Consider the following 12260-nt stretch of genomic DNA (forward strand, 5'->3'; position numbering starts at 1 on the left):
ATTGGGTCAGCTTGGCCCAACTTAATTTTCAATATGAGTTAATCGGTCTGAACCAAAAAAAGGCAGCTGTTCAACAAGTGTTGAGTGAAATACATTATCGAGATCATGGTATATTTTACATCTTGAGAGTAAAAATAAGGGGTGCAATGAACAATCAGAAAAAGAAAAAAAATTCAAGTGTGTTTAGGTTAGTTTTTATTACGGCTCCACCCAAATTAAAAATGTGAACCAGCTGGACTACTCTATTTTCATATAGATGAATATTCATCTATTGAAAACTAGAATCTGATAATATATTTTGTACTATCCGAAATAGGGTGAGAATAGACTATGTCGAATTAGATTTTACTAGTAAAAAATATTTAAGGCTTAAGTCTGACCATGATAGAAGTCTGATATGACCTATTAGCCTAATTATAAACCTACTTTATTTTAATATTTTTGAATAATTAATCAAACATATAATTAAATAGATTAATGAATTAATATGTTAATAAAATAATGTTCTGTTTTAATATCACATTTTAAAGAATATGATTTTATAAACATTATACTTAAATTATATTTTATAATAATACATTTAAATATGTCAGAAACTAAATGAAGTTACTATGCGTAAATTACTAAAAATTGAATATATAACCAAAAAAATTAAAATATAATATAATAATTATAGTAGTAAAAAAATACTATTTATTTAAATAGGTGTCGGCCTATTAGGTGGCCTATAGCCTAACTCTTTTAACTAATTGGACTTTTTCAAAAGTCTTGGTCTTCTCTATTTAAAAAAAATAATTGTCCTGACCTGAGTGTAACATAGACTAAATCGTATGTCCCTGTCGGTCGGTCTGACTTATTATTATCCTTAAATCCCAAGTTAGAATTCAACTAAAAAAGCTAAAAATTTGGTGGACTGAATAAACTCACATTTCACATACTTGTACTTGTACAGAGAGTCCTGCTATAAGAAAAGCTAGGAGATAAAAAGCATTTTTTTCTCTCTCTCGTTATTATCCCCTAAAATTTTGAATTGCGTGATTGGAAATTATGGACTCAATCTCACGTTCAAGAATTGCTGCCCTTTTAAGTTTGTGGATAAAATTTGAGAAGAAATTAGACAGAATACGTACACTTTAGAAATGGACAAATGCAACTAGCCAAATATTGAATCAAACTATCATCAATGTACGACATTAGTAATTGTTTGATTCAGACCCAACAATTTAAATTATAAAATAAATAAATAAATTCCCTTAGCAAAGCGAATAATCCGAATTCTCAAATACATACACTCAAAGAGTGCCAAAAGTTATCTGAAGTACTAAGCAAATGAGTCCCCCACAGCCCCCTTTTCATTGCTTGTCCTTCTCAACATTCAACAACCATATTTGAAGTTTGTTTACTTTGCTTCTGTTTTGACAACACATAAATAGTTAGCTTATATGGTCATTCTCTCTTGTCTGTTTTAGATCAAATACATTGCATTTTTTTTTATGTTTCATGAAAACAATAGTGTGATCTTTTGTGTTTTCTTTTTAACAGATATTTGAGTGTAGTTTACTTTCTGTTTAAATTTTTATCTTTTTTGAGGTCATTTGTCTCATATTAAACAAATAGTTAGAAGCGTCTTTTAAAATTAAACGTACGGTTTTAATAAGGATTATGTGAAAATATATTATCATTTCTTTTAAAGAGTTTATATATGTTTCAAAATATATAAAAATATTTTTTCAAGTACAAGCTTATATTACATTGAATACATATCAACAATTATTAAAAAAAAATTTAATGATCAAATATTGTTATAACATTTATTGTGACTATAGCAAAGATTACAATATACCACTTGTAGAAGATAAAAAATTAAAATAAATTAAATTAAAATAAAAGATTAAATTAAAATGAAATAAAAAAATAAAAAAAATTATATTTAAGTTAAAAGTTAATATATATATATATATATTAGTTTACCCTTTTATACAATTTGAATAAATTGAGAGTCTTTAAAGGTTTAATTATGAGCAAAAACAAGTAAACAAAATTTGAGAAAGAAACCACAAAGTTATGGGGTCGTCAACTTTCTCTTGATTGATTTGAAGGCTTGGTACTCAATAATAAGAAAATACTTGCCTGGTCACAATGATTTGGAAGAAAAAAATATTTTTTATTTTATTATTTTATTTTTTAAACACCTTTGCTATAAGTGCTATCTGAAGTTAACTACTCACTACAAGGGTCCAAATATTGGCAAAATGGCCCAAAATTAAAGCACTCAAACGGTCCACCATTACCATATATTGATTTATTGATATATGTCAAATTATGGATGATAATATAATTCGCATTTATGAATATTCTTTTGAATTTAATTAAAGCGATTTTTTTTAAAATTAAAATTTGGGAGTGGGTGGGAACGAATAATATTATTGTAATTTTTAAATTTTATATACATATATATATTAAATATATTTAATATTTTTTTAAAATATTAAAAATTATACTCTTATCTCTATAAAAAAATATTTTTAATTTTATTATTATCTAATAATAATTATTTTATTATATTAATTATAATAAATATAATTTTATATATATGACTTAGTGAGTGAGGATGTAGGGGATACATGTTTTTTTCCGATTAGTCAGATGCAAGGTAGAGGAGGCAAAATCCATCTTCGCCCCCACCCAGTTACCATGTTATTGTCAATCTTAGTAATTAAAAAAAAAAAATCCCATGCTAATCCTCTTCTTAATTAAGTAATTGATTATTTGGCTAATTAACTGCTTAAAAGACTTTGAAAATTATTTAGTTATATTGACTAAACTATGGAAACCAACTCTGGCCCCGCAACTGGAAAATCATGTCGAAAGTATGATATTATCACAACTCAAAAAGTGAAACTAAAACACATTTATGGTCAAGAAATCATCAAATAACAATAATTTCCAGAGTGTTTACAAAAGGTCATTTCATAGCTAGATTCAACATGTTCACAATTTATTGTAGAGATGGATGCTAATTGCCACTAGGCCATTACATAGCCATATCTCCAATTCCAATCATGAAGAAAGGCCATTTACGCTACCTCCTCATGGCTCTTTTAAAAAGTGTTACTTTTTCTTTTCTTTCCAAATTACCCTTTATTTATTATTAATATAGCTTAAAGAGTTATCATCCCATCCTCTTCCTCCAATAATCGGTGTCAACATGAGATTGTATGCATATACTACCATTTTAATTTTTTCTAAATTTCAAAATATCGTTATCTTAGGTACCACAGGACATTCTATATATAAAATGTGACATTGTTTTGTTTTTGTGGGGGGACCTAGGGCCCACTTAATATGTGAGAACCTTCTTGTGTGCGATGTGTTTTACTCCTATGGTGACACCCGATAAATCGTTACTAGTAACATACACTTCTTGGTCTTGTGTGCTACAAAACTTTTAATTTAATGCAAATATTTTAGTTGGTAGTCTTAGATTTTCAATTTGCTATTAATTGAAGTAACACTATGTTATTGAATATTTGGAGTATATGAAAGCTCACATGAATTACGAGTAAGTTGTAGGTTCAATTCGATTTTGTACACACTTATGCTTTTATTTGGGTTCTCTCCATTCAATTTTTGGCTTAAAATGCTCAAACAAAGTTCTATTTGAAATAGATTTTATTTATTATTTTGAGAAAGCTTTAGCGCACCCATTTGCACACCAAAAAGAAAAAGTTGTATTGGGGACAGTTATTGCCCCAATTTTGGTTGCTTGTGTTAAATGGAAGTCTCAATCACTTATTAATTACATAAACATTTGAAAATAACCAAAGCCATTTACGGTCTAAAGAAAATAGATACTACTGTAAAACAAATGTAAAATACATGTAACATAAAGTAACTTTTTGGTGTTGTTAGCTTTTAAAATATGAACGTGCCATTTTATTTACAGGGGAAGAGTTTAAAGCTTTGTCCCACTAAAACTTTACTCCGTAATTGCTTGCAAATTACATGAATAAAATATAGATCATTATGTGTTTCATTGTACACGGATCTTTAAAGGCCTTTTTCTTTTTCTTTATTTTCATATTGTAATTTGCATTGTTCTTGATTGAAAATAAAAGTATATACAATGTATTTCAATACAATTTCCTTGTGTTTTTATTATCGAAAAAAGAGTATAATACACGATATTGTAGTTTTAAAATAGAAGACTATGTGCGTAATGGTAGGATTATCCTACACTACACTACACATAAAGATCTTTTTGGTCTCTTTATAACCCCTCTCTGCCTTAACTTGAAAACATCCTTCCTTTCAACTTTGATATCTCTCACACAAATGTCTCAAATAATAATAAAATCTCCAAAACACTGTGCAACAAAACAAGTACTAAGAATAGAAAGAAACTACAAAAAAATCTTCTTTGCTTTCTCAGCATTATTCACAACAATTCTATTGTTCATACTTGTCATCTACTTCATCCTCCGACCCACCAAGCCTCAATTCTCACTCAAAGAAGTTGACATCTATCAACTTAACTTCTCAGGACCAATCCTCAACTCTTCAATTCAACTAACTCTTCTCTCCAAGAATCCAAACCAAAAAGTTAGCATTTACTACGATGAGCTTCTAGTTTATGCAACTTACAAAACTCAACAAATAACAAGTCACTCATTTTTGCCACCCTTTTACCAAGGACAACAAGAGACTAATCTTTTATCAGCTTCTTTGGTTGGTAATGGTTTACCTGTTGCTCCTTTAATTGTTTATGAAATGGGTCATGATCAAATTGATGGAAGATTGGTTTTGAATCTTAAAGGTAATGGAAAGCTTCGTTGGAAAATTGGAACTTGGGTTTCTGGTCGTTACAGGTTTAATGTTAATTGTGTTTCTATTGTGGCTTTTGGAATTGGAATTGGACCTTCAAAGATGACTGCTCAGTGTTCTACCACAATTTAAATCTTCATATTTATATCATATCATATTATAGTTGTTCATGTTGATATTGGTTGGCTTTTGTATTGAAACTTATTTTGCAGCCACTATGTGATTTGTAAATGGATATGATATTATATAGATCAAAAGTTACTTACATACAACTTGTGACTGAAAATTAAAAATAATGTGTATTAGATTATTTGATTAATCTTATCTCTTTCACTTTTAGTCTCATCTCTCTCTCTTTTTCTAATTTGGATTGCTGCATTCCACAAAATCATATATTCACACTATCGGATTATCATTGATTGTTTGATCTAGATGTTAAGAATTCAAAGCAAATTTTGATTTTTTTTAAAAGAAAAACTAAAATATCGAACTTGAAATCTGGATCGTTCTATCTTGATCCAACAGACTGCATGCAATCCAAATTCTTCCCTACTGTGTGTCTAAATTTGTTTGGCTCTGCAAGGTAAATTGAAAAGGAGCTGATGAATTGATTTCATGGTCTAATACCTTTTATGAGTGGATGAATGAGTAGATATAGGGTCACCTTTGTTTATTTTGTGGATACAAAGGGAAAGAAAAAAACAGACTTTGATTGAAGAATATGTAGATGAGATTCCATGAAGAGAGAAATGGAAAAAGAAGGAAATTTTGTTGTTTTTCGTTGGAGAATCTGCAGATTTTACATGTCAATTCTTAACCTTTAAGAATCATATTAAATTAAAGTTTTGGTAACTATGAATCTGCATATACATTTTTCTTCTTCTATATTTTGAGCAAAAATCACCAAGATATACTAGTATGAGATAATTGGCCATGCATGTGTCAAGAGAATATACTAAGGAATGCTAATTGTAGGAACTAAGAATTAAGTGTGGATAGTTAACACTTAAAAAACTTTTCCTTTAGATTTTCAGCATTTTGACCAACACAAAGTTTTGATTTCTAATAACTTCATAAATAGCAGCATTGTTTTTATTGACTTAAACTTACAAAAAGTTAACGCAGCTAATTTGAAGATTAATTTAAGATAAGATGTCTCTGTTGACATATATATTACTCATCTAATATAAAATTAAAATTAAAATTATAATGGTACAATTATTATAAAGTGAGATAACTTTTTCAAGATTATAAAAGAAAGACAAAAAATGACTATATGCCATTGTCATGCACCATCACAACCAAGTCCCAATGGAAGTTAAGAAACAATTTCCAATTTCAATATGCATAAATAATCAGAGCGTGATACTAAAACAAATGCTAGCTTTCAAACTTCAAACAGAGGAAGTCTCTTATCAATTCTCATTGAGCAGAAACATACTTTATTGTGACAATTATTTGTCCTACATTACATAGGATCTTTGTCTAACAAAGTCACTCTTTCTTAAACCTACCACAACAGAAATTCTTTATAGAAAGTAACTTTAACTCATCTACCATGAGAAATTAAAAAGTCATTTTCACTTTAGGCCATGAATACGACACATTCACACAAGCTACCCCGATTTTTTAGTAACTCATTTTTTTTTTTGGTCTTATCTTCTTAGTAACTCATTTTATTTACACCATTTTTTCACTTGTGAATGATGCATAGAAAATTACTTCACAAAAAATGTTAAGTTCATTGTTTAGGACCAAACTATAAGAGATATTTTTCGGAATCCTATAATTGTTGCACTCAGCTTGTATTTAACTTAAAAAAAAAAAATTGTATTCAACTTTAGCTAGGTAAATAAACATATACACTTTTCGGTTAGTCTCTGAAAAATAAAAGTATACACTTTTCAGTTTGTGTGTGTGTGTGAAAATTAAGGACTAATTAAATGGGACGTTAAAAAAATACAACGTAACATTAAAGTTATATCAAACTCAACCACAAATAAAAGTGTATCTTAATGTTGAGAGAAGGGGTGACCACAAATAATTGGTTTATTGATTTATTTGCTAACAACAAGCAATTTCTTTTTTGTTTGAAAAGAAGGAGCAATTACAAAAGTGATGCTGGACAAATTAGTTTAATACTTGACGTTTGAAAAATAAAAAATGCAATGGCTTTATGATGTACATGAAAGTCGCTTCCCACCATGTTAGGCAATGCTTTGGTTATTGACGAAACTGAAATTTCAACTTCATTTGCTCCAATGCCGTGTAACTTTTTGAAGGTATCAAATAAATTTGTCAAAAAGTTGTGTGCATATTGCTTCTACCATCTCCAACTCCAAACCCCTACTCCTCATTCATTATTAGTATCTTATATACGCAAATAACCAGACTTAGTGATTAAGCATAGTGCACTGCCACGTAACAAAAAAAATTATCCAAACTAGAAATGCTTCTAGTTTTAATTTAGGATGTGATTTTAGTTAAATTATAAATTATAAATGTGGAACTAGAGGTGAGAATAAACTAGACCGAGCAATGCTTTACTAGGCCTAAGTCTTATATGTCAAAAAAAATTCAAGATATAAGTATATGGTCTATCATAAGCTTACTTTTTATGCATAAATCTGGCTTTGATAGAAGTCTGACATGACTTGTTGGCCTACTTAAAAACTTATTTTATTTTAAATTTTTTGAATAACTAATCAAACATATCTTTAAATAGATAAACGAGTTAATATGTCAATGAAATTAAGTTCTATTTTGATATTTAACATCACATTTTGAAGAATATGACTTTATATATATTATACGTAAATTATATTTTATAATAACACATTTAAATATGTCACAAACTAAATGAAGTTAATATGCGTAAATTACTAAAAGTTGAATATATAACATAAAGATCAAACTTTAATATAATAAATATAGTAGTAAAAAAATATTATTTATATTTATTTAAATAGACCGACCTAATAGATCTAAAAAGTTTATTATGTGATATGTAGTCTGACTTTTTTAACTAAATAGATTTTTTAGATGATATTCATTTTGAGACAATTTTTATTTACTAAAATGGCATTTATTGTGAAACGGGTGAATACATTTTATCATTTGAATATTTGTATAAATAATTTACAAAAGAAATATAGTTGATGTAGTTAAATGATTAAATGTCTCTTAGTAACCTTTTCTTTCTCATAATAGTGTTCGCATCTACTAAACTACTATTTATTTAGGGAAAATATTGAATGATAAGAAAGTGAAAATAACTAAAAGATACAAGTTTAAAATTAGTTTTTTCAAAAGGCTACACTTAATTTTTTTTTCTTCAACTAAGACTATTACTTATTTACATGATCTAATATTAGAGTTGTTAATTTCACAAATTCACTAATTATTAGTTTTAGCCACTTGTTGGATGGGCCAAAAATTTCATAGTTTAAAAGGCCCAAAAAAGGAAAGCCCCTAAAATTTTATAGGCTAAGATATAGGCTCACTTTTTCAAAAAAAAATTATTTTTTTCGAAATTTTTTTAATTCGAGAAAAGAAAAATCGATGTTTTTAAGAAAAATAATTTTTTTGATTTTGTTCACAATTTTTCGAGAAAAAAATAATTTAAAATTTTTTCAAAAAAAAATTAGATTTTCTTGAAAAAAAATTTCAAGAAAAATAAATATAAAAAGATATCTTAATTAAAAAAACATTGAAGTTGTGAATCTCCTTACTTAAGTCCACAGAAAATAATGAAATAATGGGTCGGGCCTGAGACATTGGACTTGTATTGGGCAAGAAGACAAGGAAGCATTAACAAGGCATTGGGCTTGTATTGGGCAAGAAGACAAGGAAGCATTAACGAGACATTGGGCTTGTATTGGGCAAGAAGGCAAGGAAGCGGCATCAATGAATAAAATATAATTTTTTTTATTGATAAATTAAGATATTTTTTTGCACAATTGCATAAACTAATTCTCCTGAAATCCTAGATACAAAAGTTTATTTAAAGGATTAATCTCTTTTAACATATTTTTCTATATGTACCAACTTAGAGACTCAAGTATCTAACTCTTATATCCCATCATGTTGATAAATGAGATATAAATTTATTAAAAGAGTGTTTGTTGGTGATTTAGAAAGGGAATGAAATTAATCTTTATAAAAAGAGGGGGAGGGAAGAAAACTATACTTTCTTACTAGCTTTCATTTAATTTAATAATTATTCAAAGGGAATGTTATGTTTAGCCTTGATACTATACTATAAATAAATAACAGCACCCTTACATATTGCCAAAGTTCACCTCATCAATTCTTGTATCTTGATTAATCTTAATCCATATGGCGAAATATGGAATCCACCATAGCCCCATTTCAGTTACATATAATGGAAACAACAATGAAAACAAAAACTTAAGTAAAGAATAAACTCTAGAAACCTCCTCCTTCAAGAATCCTCCTATAGTCCGATAATTCTTTATCAAATGTCAGCCATTGTATTAAATCTAATAGTTGAGTGATTAATGCTATAAATTAGATTAGTTTATGGTTGGCATTTGATAGAAGAATGCTAGATGCTGCAGAGGAGATGATTCCTATTCCTATTGTAGAAAGCACACAAAGTGACCAAAACTCACACAGAGACACCCTTAACTCTTTTCTCAAAACAAAATGTTTCTCTTAATCTGGGCAAGTGTCTATGGCTATCACAAATCCAGTAATTTCGCAAGTTGAGAAATGAATGAAAAATACAAGAGCAAAGATTGAGGAATAAAATACGTTTCACCAAAATTTTCCAGCTGAGAAATAAACATTGTTTTTATCCTTTCACTTGAAATTCTGTAGGTCCTGCATTTTATTTTAGTGTTATACTTTCTCTTTGAAGCAAAGGTCAAAGGCTACGGCTAAGGTTTAAGGTTTTGAAGAATTTATCATCGGATGATTGACTGAATCCATAGATTCTAGAGTTATCTACTCCAGCCATTCATCCTGTTTCTTTTGATTCTATAAATTTAATCAGAATATAATTTGGGCAAAGAACATTCTCATACATGACTACAACGACAACCAAGCCTTGTCCCACAAAATAAGGTCAGCTATATGGATCAAATGATACCATAACATTCTGTCATATAACATATCTTCATGCAACTCGCCAATCTCTAGATCTTTCATAACATTACCATCCATGACTAACTTCTTTAAATCCAAGCTCTAGTCAATAATGATTATTGTCATCTGTTGTCCAGACGAGAATCCAAGGTAGATAGATGCATCACAAATAGCAGCCTCAAAGCACAAATAACAGGCTAAAAGCATACCATTCAGTCCATTTTCATCTAATAGAAGTTAAATGACTTACACTACTGTTTGAAAATACTTTGATCTTTGATCCCTTTTACATTATTTTCTAAATTTTCAATGAAATAAGCATATAACTTGTAACTTATATTAAAAAAAGAATGTTGTAAATTCGAAAGTGAATATGAAAATATTAGAAAGGAAGCCTGATAGGATACTGGATTTGGACCTTAGCCCAATTTGATTCTAAAGTGTTAGTTAGTTATGATTGTTCCTAAATTCTGGGGAAATCTGTTATAAGAGAGAGGGAAGGAGAGTGAGGAAGACATTCAGAAAAGTTGTTAAGAGTTGATTAGGAGAGTTTTCACTCTGGTTAGAAGCTTGGCTCTGGATTAGGAGTTCTTAGAACTCTGGTTTATCTTTTTCTTTACTGTTTCCACCATTGTAGAGCTCTGCGCTCAACCATTTACAATCAATAATATACATTTCGTTTTCTTGAATTCACGGGTTCTGTCAAAAACTTTAAAAAGTTAAATGCAAGAATTATCATTTAATAAAGCTATCATTATTCCAATCATATTGTAATTTTTCTTTTCTTATAAACACTAATTGAAATATTTCTCCAAAGTAACTCCTTATCATACAATCTAAAGAATGCTTGATGTGTCCTTACTTAAAGTAGAGATGAGTTTTTTCAGACAAAAAGAAAAAAGTAGAAATGAGAAAGTTTTGCAGAACAGAGCATTTATAGTAGTTTTGGTAAGAACTTGTTATGCTAACTGCTTTACAGCTAGGTAGGGCATTTTTTATTTTGTTAGTAGTTCTACACGAGTATAAATAGATTCTCAGTGGAAGAATTGGAATACTTTCTCATTCCATTTGGTCTAAAATTTTCTAATATACATGTCAAAATTCTCAACAGATTGAATTTTTGCCATCTAAGGAAAAATAACTTCCATACTACCATGTCAAAGTAGAAAATTCATAGATTCTTATACTGGTACAAGAAGCCATCTAGTATGGTGACAATCACATCCCACTTTCATGTCATAATGGAAAATAGTGAAGTAATTAAAATCATGAAACGTCCAAGTATACAACCAAAGCAAGCAGCTAATGCAAATTATTATTTCAGAGAAAATGCCAAATTCTATTCCAGTACAAAAAGATATACAAGTACAAAAACTGTTGGTACTACACCACTATTCATATGTATACAAACATAACCAAGCATCCTCCCCGCCCAAAAAAAATGTCAGATTAAATACTAAAAAAAGAAAACACCTATGTAACACCAACTCTTCACATTGAAGGGTTAAGACACATACTGTAATTATATTCAATCACTTATATTTTCTCATATTATTATCGATATGAACATTGTGTCTGGTGTGTGTTTCATAGAATAAAAAAACCACATCAAGGTTGAATATAATCAGCACTAACCCATTTCCAATAATGTTTCTTAACAGAAACAGCTTTGTGTGCAACTTTCTTATCATCAGAATCAGCGTACTCATCCACCTCATAGGTACAAAAATCACCCTCCGGCAAACCCTCAACCGTAGCATTCATCGAGTGCAAAACGTAGCAACAAGGCAAACCAGGATAAGACCCGGAATCACGCTCCTCCACTCTCATCTCATAAGAATTCGGATCAATCGTCACAACATCACAAACCTCCGATTCACCGATCACGGAGCCAAGCTCTTCCTTAACCGCCCTAACGGCAGCGGATTCCGGATCTTCATTAGGTTTCATCTTCTCCGACAAAGGCCGACCTCGCTTCCTCACGTTACCGTCGGACATTTCCTGGTGTGATTCGACCAGGAACTTACCGTCTTTTCCGGTGACGCAAATTCTGACTACCTGAACGGTTCGAACCGGAGGGCTCGAATCGTCGATAGAGGTTTCACCCTGGGAGAGTTCGAGCCAGAGGTTGTGAACGTTTTTGGTGCCGGGTTTGACGCCCCAGGAGGCGAAGGAATCGGAGGGTAAACGAGGTTTGAGCCATTCTGAGAGAGAGTGGGGAGATGCGAAATTGTGGCGGCGGTTAATTTTGGATGATGTTAATGATGAGGTGGATGTGTGGGACATGGCGGGGATTTTGAGGAAACGGCGAGGGTTGAGAGGGAAAG

The 12260-nt window shown here is 30.0% G+C and overlaps 2 protein-coding genes across 2 annotated transcripts in view; one reads left to right on the forward strand and one right to left on the reverse strand.

Annotated features, from left to right (window-relative positions):
- Positions 1 to 4268: 4268 nt before the first annotated feature.
- Positions 4269 to 5169, forward strand: LOC101515350 (NDR1/HIN1-like protein 26). The gene has a single exon (XM_004502706.4). It carries the CDS (start codon positions 4336 to 4338, stop codon positions 4954 to 4956), a length of 621 nt encoding a protein of 206 aa, XP_004502763.1. The 5' UTR covers positions 4269 to 4335; the 3' UTR covers positions 4957 to 5169.
- Positions 5170 to 11217: 6048 nt separating this feature from the next.
- Positions 11218 to 12260, reverse strand: part of LOC101488650 (uncharacterized) — a 1191-nt gene continuing 148 nt past the window's right edge. The window contains exon 1 of the mRNA XM_012716508.3: positions 11218 to 12260. This exon is cut by the window's right edge and continues 148 nt beyond it. Within this exon, the coding sequence (XP_012571962.1) occupies positions 11542 to 12260 (719 nt within the window). The 3' untranslated portion in view covers positions 11218 to 11541.

Source organism: Cicer arietinum, chromosome 5 (genome assembly GCF_000331145.2).
Source record: "Cicer arietinum cultivar CDC Frontier isolate Library 1 chromosome 5, Cicar.CDCFrontier_v2.0, whole genome shotgun sequence".
NCBI lineage: Eukaryota > Viridiplantae > Streptophyta > Magnoliopsida > Fabales > Fabaceae > Cicer > Cicer arietinum.

What these genes read in the sequence shown, in the direction of transcription:
- LOC101515350 (XM_004502706.4), top strand. Translation starts at nt 4,336, where the DNA reads ATGTCTCAAATAATAATAAAATCTCCAAAACACTGTGCAACAAAACAA.